Source organism: Hyperolius riggenbachi, chromosome 1, assembly GCF_040937935.1.
Source record: "Hyperolius riggenbachi isolate aHypRig1 chromosome 1, aHypRig1.pri, whole genome shotgun sequence".
Classification (NCBI taxonomy): Eukaryota; Metazoa; Chordata; class Amphibia; order Anura; family Hyperoliidae; genus Hyperolius; species Hyperolius riggenbachi.
This window is the reverse complement of record NC_090646.1, coordinates 181,597,910-181,622,117: the sequence shown is the minus strand read 5'-3', so window position 1 is coordinate 181,622,117 and position 24,208 is coordinate 181,597,910. Positions and strand designations below refer to the sequence as shown.

General features: G+C 43.1%; 1 protein-coding gene across 2 annotated transcripts in view; it reads left to right on the top strand.

The window, feature by feature from the left end:
* The window catches only part of TMEM131L (transmembrane 131 like), a 151,203-nt gene that overhangs the window by 81,177 nt on the left and 45,818 nt on the right, over nucleotides 1–24,208 (top strand). Inside the window, exons 14-17 of one of the 2 annotated variants that reach the window (XM_068278905.1) lie at nucleotides 16,745–16,915; nucleotides 20,452–20,521; nucleotides 23,779–23,896; nucleotides 24,013–24,148. In XM_068278905.1, the coding sequence (XP_068135006.1) occupies nucleotides 16,745–16,915; nucleotides 20,452–20,521; nucleotides 23,779–23,896; nucleotides 24,013–24,148 (495 nt within the window). Of the gene's footprint in view, nucleotides 1–16,744; nucleotides 16,916–20,451; nucleotides 20,522–23,775; nucleotides 23,897–24,012; nucleotides 24,149–24,208 lie in introns of both variants that reach the window. The other variant, XM_068278904.1, reaches the window with a different exon arrangement.

The following is a 24,208-nucleotide window of genomic DNA, read 5'->3' as shown; positions in this document are numbered from 1 at the left end:
TCACACAAAAGTAAACATACCAGTGTGTTAGGGGACATCTCCTATTACCCTCTGTCACAATTTCGCCGCTCCCCGCCACATTAAAAGTGGTTAAAAACTGTTTTAAAAAGTTTGTTTATAAACAAACAAAATGGCCACCAAAACAGGAAGTAGGTTGATGTACAGTATGTCCACACATAGAAAATACATCCATACACAAGCAGGCTGTATACAGCCTTCCTTTTGAATCTCATGAGATCATTGTGTGTTTCTTTCCCCCTGCATCTCTCATGCGCTGAAGTTTCAGGCTGCTCTTTTCTTCCTGCAAACAGCTTTGCCCTTGTCTGTAATTCCTCACTATGTGAAAGCCCAGCCAGCTCAGAGGACGATTTATCCAGCTTGTAAGAGAAGTGCTGCAGTAAGCCAGAACACATTAGAATAGCTTTTGGAACTTGTAGGATGATAAAAAACAGGATGCAATTTTTGTTACGGAGTCTCTTTAAGGTTTAGGGTAGAGAAGAGTTGTACCCATATGTGTCTAGGTAGTGCCGGGATTTCCAAATTGCTTTTTGTGAGTAAATGTTTTATGCGTAAGTATTGAAAAGTTTCTGTAGTGGGCAACTGAAATAAGCTCTGTAGTTCTTGGAAAGAGTATATTTTGTTGTCGCTTGGATTAACTATATCAGATAGATATGAAATACCTGCTTTTTTCCAGGTTTTGAGGTTTAAATTTGGTAGTATATCTGATATTGAGGTTAGAGGGAGCAGGATAGGTTTTAAGGGATCTTCTGTTTTATAAGATTTAATAAAGTTTGACCATGCTGATATAGTTGCTTGTACAGGTAGAAGACTTGATTTTACTTTCTGAGTGTTAATTAGTTGGAGTGTTAGCTGTGTGAGGGGTGGGGAAATTGATATTGCATTCTCTAGTTGAACCCATTTTTTAGGGCTGTTTTGTCTCCACCAATCTTTGGAAGCTTCAAGAACACATGCATAGTAGTATGAGCGTACGCATGGTAGGCCCACCCCCCCTTGTGATTTCAATATAGTAAGGTTATGGTATGCTATCCTATGTTTTTTGTAGCGCCAGATGTAATTTGAAATGATTTTCTGAATTTGGGTAAAGAATCTTTCCGGAAGTGGAATATGAATAGTCCTAAACAGGTATATTATTCTAGGTAAGACTTTCATCTGAAAGGCTGCTATTCGGCCTAGCCAAGATAGTTCAAATCTGGACATCATTTCGAGTTCTTTTGTTAAGCTTTGAATTAAGGGTGGGAAATTGGCTTCATAAATATCTTGGGTGTGGGCTGGGATGTTAATACCAAGATAAGGTATCGAGGTTTTTGCCCAATGGAAGGGAAAGTTAGTGGTTATGAAATGCTTGGTGTTGGATGGAATATTTATTCCCAGTAATAGTGATTTTGCTGCATTAAGCTTATAATAGGACACTTCAGAGTATTTATTTGTGTCCAGTGCATATTTTAGTGAAATGGTAGGTTCCATAATAGTTAATAGGACGTCGTCCGCAAATAATCCTAGTTTGTGCTCTATACCTTTTACGTTGAACCCTGGGATGTCCACGTTTGATCTGATAGCTTCGGCTAGTATTTCAATACAGAGAGTGAAAATTAAAGGGGAAAGTGGGCACCCCTGCCTGGTGCCATTGGTAATGTAAAAATTGTTTGGAGTAAAAACCAGCAACATTTACCATTGCCGAGGGGGATGAATATAGTGACATAATAGCTGACAGTATAGGTCCCGAGAATCCAAACTTAAGAAGAGTCTCTTTTAGAAAACCCCAGTGAACTCTGTCGAAGGCCTTCTCCGCATCCAAAGTTAGAAACACAGAAGGCCTTCAACAGAGCTCAGCATAATGCAGGAGGTTCAACATTCTGCGAGTGCCGTCTGTGGCCTGTCGGCCTTTTGTGAACCCTACTTGGTCCCAATTTATTAACTGCGGTAGGATATTAAAGAGTTTGGAGGCAATCAGCTTGGCAAATAGTTTCGTGTCCGTATTTAGTAATGAAATGGGTCTGAAATTGGAGGGTGTATCCGTGGCTTTTCCTGGATTCGGAATCACAGATATTATTGCTTGGGTAAATTCCTCAGGCATTTTACCTTTATCTATTATGGTTGAAAAGAGAGGGGATAGTTTAGGGGCAAGTATTGGCCCGAAGACTTTGTAATACTCGTTTACAAACCCGTCGGGTCCAGGTGCCTTGTTAGGTTTGAGGGATTTAAGCGTTGTTTGTATTTCGCTAGTTAGGATAGGGGCATTGAGTTCTGCCAATTGTTGGGCATTGAGTGTTGGGAGATGAAGGGCATTTAGAAATTGTTGAATTTTTCCTGTCGAGGGTTGTGGGGTATTAGGGTCGTCTTTTAAATTATACAGCGAGTTGTAATAGTCGCTGAATGCGTTGGCAATCTCTCTAGGATTATATAGTATTGTTTTAGGTATTGGGTGGATTAGTTTAGATATTCTTGTTTTGGCCCTCTTATATCTAAACATTTTTGCTAAGTAGTTACCTGTTTTATTGCTATGATGGTAATGATTTAGTTTAAAGGACCTCAGTTGTCTTTCATAGTCAGCACATAACAATAAGCGTAATTCGTGCCTCAATGTAAAAAGGTCTTTTTCTAATATGGGAGAGTAGTGTGATTTAATCTGGGATTCTAAGATTCTTATCTTGTCAATAATAGAGTTGGTTAGTAATGATCTTTGCTTTTTTAGTCGGGATCCTAGTTGTATATAGAATCCTCGAATATACGCTTTATGGGCGTTCCACATGGATTCCTCTCCAACCTCAGACCCCTCATTTAGTTCAAAGAATTCTTTAATTCGCTCTTTAATATATTCCACATGTTCAGGGTTATGGAGAAGTGAGGAATTTAATCTCCAGAGTGGGCGGTCTGACCTATGGGAATTAGTATTGATTGAGAGCGAGATAGGCTCGTGGTCCGACCAAGTTATGGGATTGATATGGGATGTCCGCGTTTTCTGAAGTGTTTTTATCTATCAGAAACATATCAATCCGTGAGAAGGTTTTATGCACATGCGAGAAGAAGGTGTAGTCAATTTCCGTAGCATGCATAGACCTCCACGGATCATATAAGTTTTCTTCTATCAAAATTTTTTGTATATTAATGCTCTTTTTACGGCCTTTGTGTGAGGTATCAATTTTAGGGTCTGCACAGGCATTGAAATCCCCTCCAATTATTAATGCGCCTTTTCGGATGTTTTGTATTTTAGCGAGCACCAAACGGAGAAAGCTGCACTGACCAGTGTTAAGGGCATAGAGGTTGACCACTGTGTAGGTTTCGTCATTAATAGTGCAGATTACTATAATGCAACGGCCTTGGGAGTCTTTTATACAAGTGCTTACTTCCACTTTTAATGAAGAGTGGAAAGCGATGAACACTCCTTTCTTTTTTTGGGGAGAGTTTGCAAAGTAGGTAAGAGGGAAAGAATTATGTGAGCATTTTGGTGCTTTCCCCTCCGCAAAATGGGACTCTTGGACAAGAATGATATGGGCCTTGTGATCAAGGGCCTCTTGCCATAGAAATTTCCGTTTTTGAGGGGAGTTCAGGCCATGTGCATTAATAGATAGGAATTTCAGTTCTATTTTTAATCATTAGGTGGCAGAGTTGCAATGTTTTTGTATGTGTACCATATATACTTAGGGCATATTAAGTGATAGTGTACCTCTTCCTGGGAGACCCAACCTTCTATAAAAACATTGAGAGAAGAACATATATACTGCATTTAAGAAGATAGCTTAACTTAACTTATAACTCTAAAGTCCTATAGTATAGGAAAAAGAAAAAGAAAGTATTTGAATAGTACAGTCCAACATAAACCAGGGTTTGTCTGGGGGCAAGAGCAAATATCCCTCTGACTAAAGAGAGATAAGCTCAAGTATGGAGCAGGTAGTGGGTAGATAAGGATATCGAGGCTAGGTTCTCCATAGCACTCATTTTCCTGGGACTTTATGCCATTCAATTGGGATTTTTGCAGCTTTGGTTGGACCACGCCAGGGAAGTGCAGCACCTGGTTGAATCAGTTTCCATATCTGTAGTAAGCGTTCTCCATCTTCAGGGGAAGCTATGATGTAAGTTTTCCCATTTTTAGAGAGTATCAGTTTAGCTGGGAATCCCCATTTATACAGGATTTGGTTGTCCCTCAGTATTTTAGTGACTGGAGCCAGAGATCTTCTCACCGCTAAGGTGGCTTGAGACAAATCGGAAAATAGCTGGATCTTTTCATAAGGTTCCGGAAGCTTGCTGTTAGCGCGAACATATAGGAGTAGGTCCTCTTTTGTTTGATAGAACTGAAAGCAGATGATCACATCGCGTGGAATCGTGTCAGGTAAGTGTTTGGGCTTAGGTAGGTGGTGTGCTCTGGCGATTGAAAGTTCTACATCTGAGACATGGGGCAGAGCAGCTTTAAGCATGTTATAGATGTATTTTTTAAGCTCAGCGGTTGTTACAGCCTCTTCTATGCCTCTTAGTTTCAGGTTGCACCTTCTATTTCGGTCCTCTAAGTCTATGGCCTTAGCTTTAAGCCATTGCTAGTCCTCAGTATGTGTGTCAAACATGTCCACCATCTTATTATGCCCCTCCGTTAGGTCTGCTACTCTCTCCTCAGTATTAGCAAGTCTTTCCCCTATAGAGTCTACAGAGGATTGCAGATTGTTGGTGAACGCTTGGAAGTCAAGCAGGAGGGAGTTTTTAAATGATAAAAGCATTTCTTTGATTGCAGCCTGAGAGGCTGTCTGCTCGGTGGCCGGAAAGCTCTCAATAGTAAGGAAGCACTGCATGAGGCTGAAAGGCCTACCTTTTCCACGTTGTCTGCAAGCCTCTGCCTCGATTTTAGCGGGCTTTGAGATGCGGGAGACGCTGTGCTGGATGAGTTGTCCTCCGGGGAGTCCGTGGGCTCTGAAGTATCCCCCGTGTCTGCCGAGTCTGCCTGCCTTCTGGTGGGCCGCGGGAGCTGCGGGAGCTGGTGTCAGCATGGCCAGCGCCATCTTTGTCTGCCGCGCGTCTCATGCTGGCAAAGAAGTCGGGCAGTTTCTGAAGTTTGGTGGTTCCCATTTTTCGCTTTCTGGAAGCGTCTGTGTCCATAGCGTCTTCTCCGGTGTCGTCCTCCCGGGTTTTGTAGGATGGCATTGCTTTGAGCCGCTTAATTGTGCTAAATAGAGCGGAGCTACTCACTCAAGCGTCCATACACTCCGCGCGCCGGACACGCCCCCCCCTGCGCATCATTTCTAAAACCAAGAAGGTTGTTATAAGCTCTATGTCCTCATACCCCAACATTGAAAACAAGTTCCCTAACTTACGAATTAGTACAGTCAATGACATAATGAGATCATTATTATTTTTTGTAGCGCTATGGTTTTCCATGGCTCTACAGAGTAAAAACAAACCCAAAGGTACAGACCATAGCGTACATAAAATGACAGGCATCTTTTATTGTTAAAAAGATACACACATTGGTACAAAATATAGAAATGGTAAACAATATATAATTATTATAGTTGTATAGTGATTAACAAGATCAGAACAACCTGTAGCTGTTGACGGTAATACATTTGAGACATTTTCTAAAAAGGCAAGTAAAGGTGCCCATACATGGTACATCTCTTTCATTTTCTTTGCGATTAGATAATTTTTGTTTGATTACTCCATTAGATTGAGAAAATTACGTAGTTGTTTTTGAGATACCATACACAAACCTTCTATTTGTCAGAAAATCTGGAAAAAAAAATCAAATATAAAGATTTTTCCAACATGTCCGATCGGATGTTTATTGAAAAAAATGGGATAATAGTTCATTTTTCTTGAACCCTCCAAAAAAAAAAAATCTATTTTCGACTTTCGATTGATTTGATAGTTTTGGTCAAATGGGAAAAATTTACGTTTTATTGTACTGTGTATGGACACCATTAGCAAGATGTTTTATAGGTAAATTGTATGAAATCTAAGGAAAAAATAACCCCAAAACAAAAAACGCCTCATACTTGGTCACCGTAGGATGCAGTCAATTATTCAGGATACCCATTTTGTGCTCATTATCTTGGTTTCAGCATCAGAAACCCCTCCCATGTCTATATACTGGTATGTAGCCCTACCCTCTTAGTGATGTCATAGAACAATCTGGGAGAACAGGTATTTCTTATACTGGCTTCGGAACACTTAGTACACACACATTCTGCCGAGCAGCCAATAGTAAGGCCCGGTTCACATCTGCGCTTTTTAACAGAACCAACCATATTTATCTGACCATCTGGATCCGGTGAAAACAGTCCATTTTACAGCCAATGTGTTGTAAAACGTCCATTTTCCATTGGTTCTTATTGTGCTGCAAAACACTCTGTTTCTGTTCCGCTGAGCGAAATGGTCCCGGAAATTAGGTCCTGCAGCGAACTGTACAGCCAGTTCCATTGGCAAAAGCTAATGTGTACTGGGCCTAAACATGTAGCCCATGTTAAATGTCAGACTGTAAATCCGGGCGAGGAAAGCTATTACAATGGGCAAACACTGACTAAATCATTTATGAAGTCATATTATAAAAAATAACCAATTGATCCTTCAGTACAGTTCCTTTAACAGAATGGGGAGCTTGCAGCTCTGGCCCCTTAATGACCCAAGCCTTTTTTCATTTTTCACTTTGTGATTACTGTGATAGACCCTCAGGGCCCTTTTCCACCTGCAATCGCTAGTGTTCACGCTGAACGCTAGCGATTGCTGAATCGCAAAACCGGCGATTCCCCCGACGTTTGCGGCCGCGATTTTGCTATGCTATGCACTGCATAGCAAAATCGCGGCAATTATCGCTCCGCCGCGCGTTCGCGTTCCCGACAAAAGCGAATCGCGGTAGTGGAAATGACCTACCGCGATTCCTATGTTAAAAAGCAAACCGTAGCGATTGTAAAATCGCTAGCGGTTTGCGGTTTTGCGATTCAGCCAGCGCAAACGCGCTGGTGGAAAAGGGCCCTCAATGATCACAAGCTCAATGAATTTAGCCTCTGACCGCCTGGATGTATGCCTGGCTTACTAGGGATGTAAAGTAATGATTTGGATATTCGTTCCCTGTCCTGAAGTAAATGCATTATGGGAGTAACTCTTTGCTCACATGAAATTAAATGATGTTGTAATTAGCTTCTAGATTCAGAAGTAAAGTTGTACTTGGCAAATTGTTTTGTGGACAGCTACTTTCAGCTTTGCTTCCATGAACACATGTAAACACTCCTAAACACAATGACGTGTGGCTGGCGAAGCTCCCGTTTACAAACTTGCAGGGGGAACAGAATCCTGTTCATTTGTTGTACATTACGGTAAAGTCATGAGCCTGGGACTATAATTTGGCTTTGCTATGGCTGTAGGCCAGAGCTGGGACTTCTCACCACAGCAATCTTCAAGACACATAAGCAAATGGCATAAGATTTAGCTTGACAGCAACCACATAAACTAGATACCACTGACATAAGTGGGTTTGCTCATTAAATGGCATATAGCCTCTTTATAATGAAGACATTTAACCAGGGCCAGGCTGAGGCATAGGCTGGAGAGGCTCCAGCCTCAGGGCGCAGTGTAGGAGGGGGCGCACAATTCATTCAGCTGTCATTCCTAATTGTGTTTGAAGCAGAAAGAAATAAGAAAAGGAGATACATGGAAGTTGACTACAAGCCAGATAACTAGAGATTAAGGTGTTGGGGGCCCTGGGGTGCCTCTTAGTCTAATAGCAATCAGTGTGTGCCGGCTGGGGTGGAGGGATAGAGGGGCGCACTTTGGTGTCTCAGCCTTGGGTGCTGGAGGACCTTGTCCCGGCTCTGCATTTTAACACATTTAAAGGGAATGTCCAAGCAAAATAAAAAAATGAGTTTCACTTACCTGGGGCTTCTACCAGCCCCATGCAGCCATCCTGTGCCCTCGTAGTCATTCACTGCTGCTCCAGTCCCCCGCTGGCAGCTTGCCAACCTCGGAGGTCGGCGGGACGCATTGCGTACATTTTTACGCATTCCCAATACTGCAGGAACATTAACACATACATTTTTACGCATTACTGGTCCAATGCGTAAAAATTTACGCATTGAACCAGTAACGCGTAAAAATGTATGTGTTAATGTTTCAGCACTAGCGGGAATGCGTAAAAATGTACGCAATGCGTCCCGCCGACCTCCGAGGTCGGCAAGCTGCCAGTGGGGGGACTGGAGCAGCAGTGAGTGACCACGAGGGCACAGGATGGCTGCATGGGGCTGGTAGAAGCCCCAGGTAAGTGAAACTCATTTTTTTATTTTGCTTGAACCTTCCCTTTAAGCCACTCGGGCTGCTGCCGCCATCATTTTGTTGTGCATGCTACCTAAGGGGAAGTATGACTTGTGTGTTGCTAAGGTCAACACAGGGATTTTTGTTGCTAATAGCATTCAACTGCTTGAGGAGGATGGGGGAAGCCTCTTTAGGATCCAGAGGCTTACCCTTCCCGGGGCATGTAACACCCAGGGGCACTTTATTTCTTACAAGTTTACTTAAAGCGGAACTGTAAATGCCTTAAAAAAAACAGTTTCATTTACCTGGGGCTTCCCCCAGCAGCTGTCCTGCCCGAGCCTCCGTTCTCCCGCGCCAGCTACTTTTGTTACCGCTGTCGACAGCAACTGCGCCTGCGTGCCCCGGGCTACACAAAGCTTAGGACGGCTGCTGGGGGCTTGGGGAAGCACCAGGTAAGTGAAAGTTTTTTTTGTTTTTTTTGTTTTGTTTTTTTAAGGAATTTACAGTTCTGCTTTAAAGTTATAAAGTAGGACTATACTCAGATGCACTCCCTGCAGAGCTGTTGTGAATCTAGAATGTTGTGCACATTGCGTGCAGAGGTGTTCTCTATTTCCTGTAAACCTGGTTCAGATTGTGCATGTAGAATGTGTAAGAAGAATCCTCTCCTTTCCCTGCAGATTAACTGAACATCACTCTTATGGTGGCCATACATGGTACAATTTTTTCATACAATCTTACCATTTCTATGTAATATAAGGGAACTGCCTAAATTATCCATTCAGTAAATTCACTTAACTTACCCTTATACTACATAGAAATGGTAAGATTGTATGAAAAAATTGTACCATGTATGGCCACCATTATGGTGCCCATACATGGTACAATAAAAATGTTTGAGTTTCTCGTTTATTCACCCTAAATGATAGAATCGAACGAAAGTTGAAAATAATCTTCTTTCGATCCAGAAAAACGATAATCCCGTTTTTTGTTTTTTTTTTTAAATTATCCAATCAGACATGTTGGAAAAATCTAAATTCTCTAATCGAATTTTTTTTAAATAAAAAATTGTACCATTTTTAGGCACCTTTAGATGTACCCACAGTTAGACTGCCTAGGCTAGGGCCTGATCGATGTTCATTATTCCTATCTGAAGCCTCTACATGTACTCCTACCAAGACCTACCTTTGGCAGTGATAAAATGTCTTTTATGTTACTTTTAATCAACAAGATTGCTATAATGAAATTAGAGGAGTCAGTGCTATCATATACTGTGGAGTTAGAGGCATTTTCTTAGAGGCATTTTCTACCGCGACTGCACAGCCAGGCTGTGTGTGTGTGTGTGTGTGTGTGTGTGTGTGTGTGTGTGTGTGTGTGTGTGTGTGTGTGTATATATGTGTATATATGTGTATATATGTGTGTGTATATATATATATATATATATGTGTATATATGTGTGTGTATATGTGTATATATATATGTGTATATATGTGTGTATATGTGTATATATGTATATATGTGTATGTATATATATATATATATATATATATATATATATATATATATATATATATATATATATATATATATATATATATATTTCTGAGTAGGATGTTTGAATTAATTGCTAGGCCTCTGTTTACAGACAGTAGCATAGTGACAACTGCTGGTTGAGTCAGTGATAGTAAACCAGGAATGGATGTTTGCTTTTGTTTGTTTTTCTTCAATTTTTTTTGCAGCAAATTAAGAATTATTCCACGTAGCATCCACTTGCCATGTGTGGAAAATGTAATGTGTCAAAAATGTAATAGAAATGTAGGAAAGCAAAAGTTAGTATTTTCTAGGAGCCATATGGCCTTGGCTTCCATTGGCAGCTGTAGGGAAGCTCTTTGGAAATTCAGAAGCTGTTTATGTGGTGGTTGTTGTTAGTTGATTCACAGAACAAAGCTCAAGACTAATCTGTGATGCCTGTGTGTGACCATAAATTGAGGTGTTTTTTACTTTTACTATTTTTTTTAGTAGAGACAGGACATCAGTAATCTTTTTTCGATCTTTAATGAACCTCGTTTAGACTGCCTTCTCTTTCATTTTTTTTTTTTTTTTTTTTTTTTAACAATTTAATTCTCTTTCATTTTTAAAGGACCACTATCACGAAAAATTTAAAAATATGGGTGCAAATTACTTATAAAAAGTACATTTCTCCCAGATTAAAATGCACTATAACATGATTTTCTCTTATGTTACTGTCACTTACAGTAGGCAGTAGAAGTCTGACAGGTCTTAGATTAGTCCATCTTCACATAAGGGATTTTCATGGTTTTCTTTATTTTCGAAAGCATTTACTGAAAAGCAGTTGCTCAGTCCAACTGCCGATATAGTGTGCAAATGAGCTGGCAGGCTGGCCAACATCTTTGTATAGCTCCTTTCCAGGGATTGTTTTTGTAAAAAAGGGAATCCTGAAAATCCTCCATCACAAGATGGACTAGTCCAAAGTTAGATTTAAATTCCCTTCTGTAAGTAGCAGGAACAAAAAAGAAAATTAAAGTGCATTTTAATCTGGTAGAAATGTACTTTCTATTAAGTATGTGTACATACTTATTTTACATATCACAATTTTTCATAATGGTCCTGTCATCTTGGAATTTTCTAGTTCGAAAATGTAGTACCATGAACCATGAATTGAGTATACACAACATGAGGATGTGTGACTGAGTCACAGCAGCGTTTTGATGGATACAGTACTAATTTTGCACTGGTTTTAGTTGAGCTTAAGTGTTTCATTAGTCACCGGTTTTGTTTAAATATACCTATAAATCACAAGGAGTAAGTAGTATTAGGTTAAAAATAAATAACTGGCAATCCCATTCTTTATACACCTAAGGGATTTGCACAGCAAGAGAATTGAATGATATTGCCATATTCTATGGTGAGTTTTTCTTTTATTCTCCAGTTTACTATACAGTACTATAGAAACGCCGTGCCAATAATGAAGGCCACAGCTTTGGTGTCATTATGGTGTGGCAGTAATTTTAAAATGTTAGTGTGCTAAAACTCAAGTTTACGTAACTTTTCCCACCACTTGCTACCTAAATATGGCTGAACAGGAAACATTTTTGCAAAAGTTCCTCTCTTTGATCTACAGGTATTGGAGAGATCAGATACCACACATATTGGTCTCCAATTGCTGATGATGGGAGTCTCAATATGACCCCGGATAAAAGTGCTTTAACCACTTCCCGACCGCCGCATGTACATATGGCGGCCGGGAAGTGGATCCCGCAAGGACCGCCGCATATACAATTGGCGGCGGTCCTTGTACGGGCATGGGCGGAGTGATCGCGTCATTCGTGACGCGATCCTCCGCCGGGGACTGGCTCCGCCCACCTCACGCTGTAACCCGCCGGCCGTTCGGAAGCGCCGGTGGGTTACTAGCACCCGGATTGCCGCGTACAAAGTGTATAATACACTTTGTAATGCATATAAAGTGTATTATACAGGCTGCCTCCTGCCCTGGTGGTCCCAGTGTCCGAGGGACCACCAGGGCAGGCTGCAGCCACCCTAGTCTGCACCCAAGCACACTGATTCCCCCCCCCGCCCCCTGATCGCCCACAGCACCCCTCAGACCCCCCCCTGCCCACCCCCCAGACCACAGTTTGCACCCAATCGCCCCCTAATCACCCATCAATCACTCCCTGTCACTATCTGTAAACGCTATTTTTTTTATGCCCTAAACTTCCCCCTGCTCCCTCCTGATCACCCCCCACCCCTCAGATTCTCCCAAGACCCCCCCCCCCCCCCCGTGTACTGTATGCATCTATCCCCCTGATCACCTGTCAATCACCCATCAATCAGCCCCTAACCTGCCCCTTGCGGGCAATCTGATCACCCACCCACACCAATAGATCGCCCGCAGATCCGACGTCAGATCACCTCCCAAGTGCATTGTTTACATCTGTTCTCTACCCTAAACACCCACTAATTACCCATCAATCACCCCCTGTCACTGCTACCCATCAGATTAGACCCCTATCTGGCCCTAGGGCACTCAATCACCCGCCCACACCCTCAGAACGCCCTCAGACCCCAGCCCTGATCACCTCGCCAGTGCATTGCTTGCATCTATTTCCCCCTCTAATCACACCTTGAGACACCCATCAATCACCTTCTGTCACCCCCTAGCACACCTACCCATCAGATCAGGCCCTAATTTGCCCCGTGTGGGCTCCTGATCACTCGGCCAAACCCTCAGATCCCCCTTAGACCATGTTCCGATCACCTCCACAGTGCATTGATTGCATCTATTTTCCCCTCTAACCACCCCCTGAGACACCCATCAATCACCTCCTGTCACCCCCCTAGCACCCCTATCCATCAGATCAGGCCCAATACAACCTGTCATCTAAAAGGCCATCCTGCTTATGACCGGTTCCACAAAATTCGCCCCCTCATAGACCACCTGTCATCAAAATTTGCAGATGCTTATACCCCTGAACAGTCATTTTGAGACATTTGGTTTCCAGACTACTCACGGTTTTGGGCCCGTAAAATGCCAGGGCGGTATATGAACCCCACAAGTGACCCCATCTTAGAAAAAAGACACCCCAAGGTATTCTGTTAGGTGTATGACAAGTTCATAGAAGATTTTTTTTTGTCAAAAGTTAGCGGAAATTGATTTTTATTTTTTTTTTCCACAAAGTGTCATTTTTCACTAACTTGTGACAAAAAATAAAATCTTCTATGAACTCGCCATACACCTAACGGAATACCTTGGGGTGTCTAAAATGGGGTCACTAGTGGGGTTTCTATACTGCCCTGGCATTTTAGGGGCCCTAAACCGTGAGGAGTAGTCTAGAAAACCAATGCCTCAAAATGACCTGTGAATAGGACGTTGGGCCCCTTAGCGCACCTAGGCTGCAAAAAAGTGTCACACATGTGGTACCGCCGTACTCAGGAGAAGTAAGTATAATGGGTTTTAGGGTGTATTTTTACACATACCCATGCTGGGTGGGAGAAATCTCTCTGTAAATGGACAATTGTGTGTAAAAAAAAAATCAAACAATTGTCATTTACAGAGATATTTCTCCCACTTAGCATGGGTATGTGTAAAAATACACCCCAAAACACATTATACTACTTCTGAGTACGGCGGTACCACATGTGTGGCACGTTTTTACACCCTAAGTATGTTAAGGGGCCCAAAGTCCAAAGAGTACCTTTAGGATTTCACAGGTCATTTTGCGACATTTGGTTTCAAGACTACTCCTCACGGTTTAGGGCCCCTAAAATGCCAGGGCAGTATAGGAACCCCACAAATGACTCCATTTTAGAAAGAAGACACCCAAAGGTATTCTGTTAGGAGTATGGTGAGTTCATAGAAGATTTTATTTTTTGTCACAAGTTAGCGGAAAATGACACTTTGTGAAAAAAAAACAATTAAAATCAATTTCCGCTAACTTGTGACAAAAAAATAAAATCTTCTATGAACTCACCATACTCCTAACGGAATACCTTGGGGTGTCTTCTTTCTAAAATGGGGTCATTAGTGGGGTTCCTATACTGCCCTGGCATTTTAGGGGCCCTAAACCGTGAGGAGTAGTCTTGGAACAAACATGACCTGCATGGGTATGTGTAAAAATACACCCCAAAACACATTATACTACTTCTCCTGAGTACGGCAATACCACGTGTGTGGCACTTTTTTGCAGCCTAACTGCGCTAAGGGGCCCAAAGTCCAATGAGCACCTTTAGGCTTTACAGGGGTGCTTACAATTAGGCACCCCCCAAAATGCCAGGACAGTAAACACCCCACAAATTACCCCATTTTGGAAAGTAGACACTTCAAGGTATTCAGAGAGGAGCATAGTGAGTCCGTGGCAGATTTCTTTTTTTTTTTTTTTTGTCGCAAGTTAGCAGAAATGGAAACTTTTTCTTTTTTCTTTTTTGTCACAGTGTCATTTTCCACTAACTTGTGACAAAAAATAAAATCTTCTATGAACTCACTATGCCTCTCAGTGAATACTTTGGGATGTCTTCTTTCCAAAATGGGGTCATTTGGAGGGTATTTATACTATCCTGGAATTCTAGCCCCTCATGAAACATGACAGGTGGTCAGAAAAGTCATAGATGCTTCAAAATGGGAAAAATCACTTTTTGCACCATAGTTTGTAAACGCTATAACTTTTACCCAAACCAATCAATATAGGCTGAATGGGTTTTTTTTTTTATTAAAAACATGTTTGTCCACATTTTTCGTGCTGCATGTATACAGAAATTTTACTTTATTTGAAAAATGTCAGCACAGAAAGTTAAAAACAGTTTTTTGACAAAATTCATGTCTTTTTTGATGAATATAATAAAAAGTAAAAATCGCAGCAGCAATCAAATAGCACCAAAAGAAAGCTTTATTAGTGACAAGAAAAGGAGCCAAAATTCATTTAGGTGGTAGGTTTTATGAGCGAGCAATAAACCGTGAAAGCTGCAGTGGTCTGAATGGGAAAAAAAGGGTCTGGTCCTTAAGGGGGGGGGGAAAGCCCACGGTCCTCAAGTGGTTAACAGCACACGTCCTTATAGAACAGGGTCCGTAAGTTAATGTTCTTGCAGCATGGGTTATGTGGCACAAAAATGTAAATTTGCAGCCTAGCAGTAAGATTGTTTAGAGACTCTGAAGCAATTTTCTTTTGCTATATTTACCTATTAATTCGCTTCAGAAGTCTCATTAGCTGCAAACCGCCGCATCCCTGCTGAAAAACAAGTGCTGCAGACTCCCCAAATCCCTTTGCAAACATCCACGACCAACTTGGTCGTGGATTTTGCTGCTCTGAGAGGCAGAGCTATGAGCTGCCGTCAATCGCCACGCGGAGAGGCGGCGATCTGCCGCGATTGACATGAGAAGACGCAGAGCTACAGCAGAGAGCTCTGCCTCTTCAGGAAGCGCCGGCCAGATAAACCCCCGGGTATTTGGGGGGGTCTGCAGCCCTCGTTTTTCAGCCGGGATGCGGCGGTTTGTGGCTAATGAGAGTTCTGAAGCGAATTAACCACTTGCCGACCGCGCACTCATACCGCGCGTCGGCAAAGTGGCAGCTGCAGGACCAGCGACGCAGATCTGCGCCGCCGGCTGCAGGCTAATTAATCAGGAAGCAGCCGCTCCCTGTCAATTCACAGCTGGGGGACTCCGTGAATAGCCTGCGGGCCGCCAATCGCGGCTCGCAGGCTAAATGTAAACACAAGTGGAAATAATCCGCTTTGTTTACATTTGTACAACGCTGCTAACAGTAGCAGCGTTGTACCAGATCAGCGATCCCCGGCCAATCAGCGGCCGGGGATCGCTGTCACATGACAGGCAGGAGCCTGTTAGAGGCTGCACAGGACAGATCCGTTCCTGTGCAGCCTCCGATCTCCGGGGAAGGAAGGGAAGGAGGAGAGGGAGAGGGGGAATCCTGCGGTGGAGGGGGCTTTGAGGTGCCCCCCCCCCGCCAGCCACACGCAGGCAGGAGCGATCAGACCCCCCCCAGCACATCATCCCCCTAGTGGGGAAAAAAGGGGGACGATCTGGTCGCTCTGCCTGGTGTTTGATCTGTGCTGGGAGCTGTAGAGCCCACCCAGCACAGATCAGCAAAATCAACGCTGGTCCTTAAGGGGGGGGGTAAAGGCTGGGTCATCAAGTGGTTAAAATGTAAACATATCAAAAAAATATTCACTTCACACTCTCTTTAAATAGGCTTTAATTAGTAATATGCTGTACCTGAAAAACTGACTTTAGTCCTGTTTTTGAATACAAGTATATTGCTGCCATTGTTTACATAACAAAAAATGAGTCCGTACAATTCGCTATGCCCCCCCATGTTTGGCGATGCTTACACTTCAATAGAGGGGTGAGTGAAGTGAATCAATTTACAACTTCAAAGCTGGCCATACGCTTATAGAGTCTTGCAAAATGATCGATCCAAGTCGCAAAACAGATTCCTCTCTGATCAGTATTGATTGAGAGGAATTGATCCATCCAACCCAATTCCATCCAGTGTGTGACAGTTGCAAATGCCAAATCCTCTGCCTTTTGGCATTTGCTTCCAACACATGTCTACAGGTGGCATTTGGGCCTAGCATTTGTTTAACACCGGGACTGAAGCTCCATATTCCATCACTACAGATCTTCCGATGAAGAGGCAACATGGGGTTCAGTAGAGCCCTATAAGAGACAATAGCTTGTGCTGCAGAGGTGGTAAGGCTGTATTGTATATGAGATAATCAGAGAGCAGCTGGGAAGCAAGAAACCATTTCCAGCTGCTTCGGTGCAAGTTAGAGCTAGGATAAGTTTTTTATTGGACTCAAAAATGTGATGTATTGAAGGCAGGTTAACTGTAGTAAATATGCAGCAATGCTTTGATACTTCTATCATATCTATTGATGGCAAGATTTAACATGTTTGGATATGAATGACAAGTATCTTTAAAGCTATAAAAGAAAAAAAAAAGCTTTAATAACAATGTTTTTCATCGTGCAGATCCTTAATTTCACCCACTTACTTGCTTTACCTCCTGGCTGCTGGAATATTTTTACATGGAAAATCCAAGCCAAAGAATTACCATTACATTATTTGACCAACATTATGATAGCCACAACATTAGGAGTCACTTTTGAGGTTCCAGTGCTGATCCACTATGCCTTTTCCTTGGTGAGTAGTTTTTGTCCTATTTTATGTGCTTAAGCATCCTTCCCCCTACCACCTTTTTGGACAAAGTAATTGGTAGTTTAATATCGTTAATATACAGTTGCTCATAAGTTCTCATACCCTGGAAAAGTTTATGATTTGTTAAAGATTCGATTCGAACAGGTAGTGATTGTTTTTTTTTTGTTCCATACACTGCAAGCTCACTTTTGATTCAGCATAAAACAAACAAGCATCCGTTTGAACTGCAAGGCTTGTACTTCTTGATGCAGTGCAACATTTATGGGCCATCGACACCCCCCCCCCCCCAATTGGTCCTGCCCCACCCCCCCAATTGCTCCTGCCCCACCCCCAATGCATGGTGATCTTCCGACTTGCCCTATTAGACTTTCGATTGATAAACTTTACAATATAATTATTTAATGTGACCCAGTAGTGAGAGGTTAATGGAGGCTGCCATGTTTATTTCCTTTTAAAGAGGAGCTGTCAGCCATACTATCTCAGGAAAAAAAAAATGTAGATAAATACTTGCTCTACTTACATAACATGTATCCTGAGGAGGCGTGTGTCCTGTGGACACGTGTCCGCACGCGAAACAGCTGTTGACAGGGGGCGTATGTTTGTACCGAGTATCGTGGCTCAATAAAGAAGAAAATCAAGGAGTGTGCCGGAGTCCGACTTCTTTTTTGCACATGTATTGCACTGTCTACGTTATGATTCCTGTGAATTTTATAAAGGAAAATTAGAGAATCCTATTCTAGACAGTTTCCATATTTACTGTGGCTATTTTGAAGCCAGTCCGAGTCCGCCCTTAGTCTCCTCTGCCTGATTTGCCCACCCTTCACTATGGAAAGTGCATTGTTTCAGCCCGAGAAATTTTGGCCAATCGGAGAGGAACAGAGGTGTGGGAGGGGAAAACAGGAGGGAAAGAGGCTTCAGCCAATTGGGCTGCATTAGTTAAGTCTGAGGGGAAGTAGGTAAGCAAAAAAGACAACTCAGCATGCCCTGTAACTTCTCGTTTGTGTATCAAATTTTCTGTGTACCAAATGAGTCATGTAAACTGGGGAATGATAATTTATCAACAAAAAAAGTAATAGTGATTTTAACTTTTGGATTGCCTGATTAGCTTCCTTATTACTTGTTTACCAGATAAAAATAAAGAATTGATTTTATGCCCGACAGTTGCTCTTTAAAGAGGATCTGTAATGATGAATGCCGCTGGGGGGTACTCGCCTCTTCCCCTGTCCTTCTCCGGCCCACGGCAGCAGCGATAGAGCTCCCTGAACGGTGGGGGATGTAAAGATTTTCCTTCCCGGTTCCAGCGCAGGTGCAGTAGCAGCTCTCTGCTCGGAAAGCTGATCCAGTCGGGTCCGCTCTACTGCACAGGTGCAAGTCTCCTGCGCAGTAGAGCGGACCCGACTGAGATCTGCTATTTCCAGGCCGAGAGCCACAACAGCGTCCCCGCTGGACCAGGGGAAAGGTAAGTATTGCACAGCCTGACAAATTGTCGGCTGTGCATTCAGTGGGCTGCAGCTAGACCACCGTGGGGACACAGGAGGACGAGGGAAGTCTCGATAGGATTCAGAGGCTTCCCCCTACCAAGGTGAGTAACCCCCAGGGGAACTTTATTTCAATACAGAGCCTCTTTAACCTCCCTGGCGGTAAGCCCGACCTGAGCTTTGGGTAGGAAAAATGAGCTGCCAGCGGTAAGCCCAAGCTCAGGTCGGGCTAGGGAATTCTTGGCTGTTTAGGAGTCCCTCGCGCTAGGCCTGAACGATTTATCGTTTTAATATCGAAATCGCGATCACGGAAACGACGATTCCGTGATCGCCACAGTGGCGGTTTTCAACGCTATTCCACCGGACCTGACTTTGTCATGACGGTGTGTATCAGTGATTGCTGGAGGTGTGTGTGTGTGTGTGTGTGTGTGTGTGTGTGTGTGTGTGTGTGTGTGTGTGTGTGTGTGTATATCAGCGCAACACCCCACCCCTTACCTTTACGCTACCTATCCCACACCTGAAGTTAACCATCCCCACCGCCATTGTGCCATGACTTTTATCCCAAATAAATCAAGGGACAGTGGCATGATAACTCCCCACCCCCTCGATTTGGTCTAATTTTTTAATGCTCCGCCTCCTTTGCGCAGACGAAGAGGCACATGCTTAAAAGGTGGCCACACACGATACATTAAAATGATCCGATTTTACAGCAGTTCCATAAAAACGATCGTATCTCTCTCAAAAATCAAAAGCTTTTTTTTAATTCGATTGAAAAATCCGATTGGATTTTCTGGTTTATTCTATTTAAATCAATCCGGAATGCCAGATATTTCTATTCAATTTCTACTAAAGACTGTATGGTGTGTGTTGGATTGTCAATTTATTAATATACACACCCTAGCAATTTTCTCAGTTTCCAATCATTTTTATCATAATTGAGGAAAAATTGAACATAGGTGTGTGGTACGTTGGTCATATTTTTGAAATCTTACAATTCCGTCAGAAAAATTGATTGCAATTCTTAAATTGAACAGCTATTTAAAAAAAAATTGTATGGTGTGTGGCCACCTTAAGCTTGATTTTGAAGAAAATCGTGAATTGAATCGAAATCGCAATTTCTGACAGAAATCGTGCAATTCAATCTTTTCCTAAAATCGTTCAGGCCTACCGCGCGCGATCACTGCTGCACAGTGGGACTCCAGCATCTCCCTCTTGCTCTCCCCGGCCTGTCCATGTGTTTCGGTGGCCACTGGGATCCCCATAGCCCCGCTCTTGTTCTGGGGACCCGGCGGCCAATCATTGCGGTCTGACGTCACCGGGGGGCGGGACAAATTGGCCCTGAAGAGTCGCACAGGGCAGAAGAAATTCATAGACTAAAAAAAAAGCGATCTGCATGTGGGTTTTTTGTGTGTATGTGTACGCGAACGCACGCGTGCATCTTTACTCTCTAGTAAACAATGCCAGGTGCCTGACTTCTGTGCTGGTGCTCTAACTTCAGTCACTTGCCCAGAGGTGAGCATACAAATCTGATGATCAGGTAATGAAAATGGCAGCCTCGGTATCACTGTCCCTTCTGGTTCCTTTTGCCTCTGTATGTGCAAGTGTTCCACAGAGAATTGCTGCTGTTTTGCACACTAAGGTCTTGTTTTCAGTGGTGCGTTGAGGCACAATGGGCCGCAAAGCTTTGTACCGCGGCTTACCGCACTGCAATGCACCACTTATGCAACATTCACAGTGCGGCGGGTGTGTTGCGTTATAATGGGCTGCGGTATGGGAACACGTGCAGTTATTGGTAAAAATTAACAGTAGAAGTGAAGCATACTTTCCGTTGACTGTATGCTTTACTGTACCTTTCGCAGCATGATCATAACGTGCAGAGCAGCTTTCCCGATCTGTTATGTTCTTGTTGTTACAGGGAACCCAATGGTCACTGTGAACATGTCCTAAGGGTAGCCACATAAGATATTGATGTGATTTGTTTTTTCCCCGTTACAGTACTTCAGAAACACATTAATGTTTTGCTTTTGTCAATTTTGATTTCAGTCTAGGAACCAGCATGTAAAAACATTTGCGCAGTGTGGAGTTCACCCCATCATCAGGCACTTATCATCTGGTAAATGTCTCTTTGTTTTGTATTTCGTTAGCATTAGTCTGTAGGAAATAGTACTGTATCAGTAATATCCATATAAGCAGTATTAGGAACATCTTGTATTTAGAGATGCTGAGTTATAGAATGAGTAAAGCAGTAAAAGGTAGTTGTCTTCCACCATAATTATGTATCTTGTATATTAGTGTACACCATTGTCTGTATTATGTACCCCATATTTCTTACTTTGTACAGCGCCACGGAATATGTTGGCGCTTTATAAATCAATAATAATAATAATAATCAGTCTTACCCTGGTTATTTGAACCGAGCAAAGAATCATCTGCATGTGTTGGATGCTTACTGTAAGCTCATTGTACGTTACTACTATTCAGTGCACAGTGCTGTTAGTGTGGGTTCTGCATCGTTTTCCAAGCATCTAATATTTAGTTTAGTGTCTCATTCCTGATCGGCAGGTCTTTCTTGGGGTTATAACTTTTACTAACCTATGTACCTGAGATAGGAAAGCTCGCAATCAATATGCACCCACACTGACGAGACCTGGCTTGGGTTAGAAGATGGCATGATCTTTTGAAGGCTGTTTAGAAGATCATGGGGTCAAATAGGATCTGTTTACACTATGAGCCAAAATGCTCCATTTCACAGAATGGACCACTGTATAGGTCAACGGATCCTGTGCACATGTGATAATCGCAATGCTGTTATGCCATGCCCAATGCAATGGACTTGTCTAAGCAGTTGTTCCATTCCTAAATATACAATGTCACCATCCATGGCCATAAACCCTGCAGTGTGAATACTTCCTTAGACTCATTAGCTATTCATTTATTTCAGAATTGTTGTAAATGGATTTTTAGACTTTATTTTCATTGATGGCAGACTAGACATTCCTGTGAAAAACCTAGCAGAATAGTGATTAAAGCAAAAACTTTGATACAGGTATTTTGATATTAATTGGAAAGTTTAACATATTGAAAATGTAAGCTTTTGAAACCTTGAGGCTTTTGCTTTTGGTTGTTTTCCTGCTACATTGAAGAAACCTTAACGGTTTTAAAAGCAGTCTGTTCTATTCTGTACAGCTAGCCAGTAAATAATGTAATCTTCACTTTAGGCAGGGAACACACTTGTCTTTCGGTTTTCTGCATTCTTTTTCTGCACACTGAGTGAGAAAACTGACAATGTGCAGACTCCTCATGCAGAATGTCAGTTTTTTTTTTCTGTGTGCGAAAAACGTATTAAGTGTGAACAAGCCGTTGATTAACATGAGTTCTCAGTCTTTCTGTGCAGAAAATGTGCACGAAAAAAGTGTGTTCCCTGCCTCAGAGTTTTTGGCCTGAGGTCCATATGCAGTATTCACTGTCTGCAGCAGAGTAATCTGAGTAGGTGGTTTCTTATGTTAAAGCAAACCTGTGGAGGAAAAAAGGAAAAGCTTAGATACTTACTTCAGTAGAGGAAAGCCTCTGGACCATCTAGTGCACGGGTGTAAAGCGCAAGGCCCACGGGCCGAAGGCGGCCCTCCTTGCCATTTTATGTGGCCCTCGAGAGCTTCAAATGTGCATAATTTTTAAAAGAACAGCACACTGCCTTCCCATCCAGAGAAGCCTCCCCCCCCCCCATAACAAAATAGGCTTGAGGCCAGGGGCGTATCTGGGTGACATAGCGCCTATGGCAAACACTGAAATTGCGCCCCCCATCAGACCACCTTGCCCCATAATAACAGCTTCTTTTCTTGCAATGATACAAGTCTCCCCAGTATAGGTTGCTAGAGTTAACCCCCAAGTAAAAGTAACCAGAGGTAGCACCATAATATAGGTAGCCAGAGGTAGTTCACCCAGTATAAGTAGACCCATGGTTACGTTGCCCTCCCAGTATATGTAGTTAGAGATGTCTCCCCAGTATAAGTAGCCTTCTTTAGCATAAGAGGTAAGAGGTATCCCCCCAGTATAAGTAGTCCCTCAGTATAGGTAATAAGAGGTTCCACTCAGTATAAGTAACCCCCCCCCCCCCCCCAGTATAGATTTGGCAGTTGTCTCCCAGTAGAAGTAGACCCTCCCCCAGTATAGGTAGTGAGAGATGTCCTCCAGTATAAGAGCAGGTACAAATGCCTGAGAGGCATCTCTCAGTATGGTGGTGAAGCATGAAGGAGGAGGAGGCGCCCATGGCACAAGCCATGCCTGCACCCCTCTAGATACGCCCCCCCCGCCGCCCTGGGGCTGGTAAAATAAGCACACCCACCTTCCTCCCAAACACCATCTCCCCACATAGCTAAGTGGTGCAGCAGAGCAGTCTCTTCTGTTCTTTTTAAAAGTCACATGTGACATGTCTCAGGAACAAGAGGTATGCAGCATAGCGCGTGTGGCTGTCAGGAAGACCCGAGGAGACCTAAAGCAGTGCTGGAGTAGTAAATATTAGACTGTTCCACTGCGCTACTCTGTAGAAGGGGGAGGAGCAGGCCCCTATAGTTATACCACTTTGTTTGAGATGGTTCAATAAACGTTAAATCCTGATAAACAATTTGGCCCACGACTTAGGGCCCATACACATGTCGGATTTCCGCGAACGACGGGTCGTTTGAACGTAACGTCCCGCCGTTCGCCCACTAAATCGGGCGTGTGCACAGACTGTCGGTCGCTTGATAAGAGTGAGTTTGAGCGATCCGCCGGGCAGATCGCTCAAACTCACTCTTATCAAGCGAACGACAGTCTGTACACACGCCCGATTTAATGGAGGAACGACGGGACGTTCAGACTACCCATCGTTCGCGGAAATCCGACGTGTGTATGGGCCTTAAGGCTATGTTTTAGAGTTTGGCCCCTTACGTGATTGACTTTGACACCCCTGATTTAGAGGCTTCTCTGATCCGCCTCCACCCTACTGCTGCTTATTGGTACCCTGTTATTCTTTGAAGCCATGCTTCCATCTATGTATGAGGACTCACACACTGCGCAGGCGCAAGTACAGCCCGTGCCTGTGTAGTAGCTCAGAGCCGCTTGTGCATGGAGGAAAAAGCCATGCACAAGTGGCTCCATGCTACTGCACAGGCCATAAGTGCACCTGCAGTGTGGCTGCGGGAGCAAATTCAACAAGCTTTTGTCAAATATGTTCAGAGGGTGCCAGCGCTGGATTTATGGTGTTGAGGAGAATGGGGGAAGCATCTGGAGTATATATATAGGCTTCCCACTACTGAAATAAGTATTCAATTTTATTGATTTATTTCACTTCAGGTACCCTTTAAATACATATTTCTTTTGTTTCTTAAGAAGAAAGTGTGCGCTGGCAGTACAGTCTCTCTCTGGGAATGTCTGCTTGGAGTGTAGACTACGATTTAGGCTCTGAACTCTATGCAAAGTACCAGAAGATGCAAGACGGTGAAATGTGCAGGTAAGAATCTGAGCTGTGATGGATCTATAGTTCTGCTTAAACATAAAAGATGAAATGCGTGCAAATGCATTTCCGGATTTTAGATAAACTGTTATGTATTTTGTTTTCGTGTACAGAAGAAAGAGCGTGGAAAATGGCAGCACTACACAACACAAGAAGGAAATGGACAGACCCCAAGTCTTCCTGCCGCAGTTAATTGCTGAGCCAAACCTTGTTGTGAACTTCACTGCAACTGCACTAAGCAATACCTCGGTAATTGCACTGCAACGTTGTGTTCAATGCCAGGACTACGGACACTTTGTAGCTTTGTTT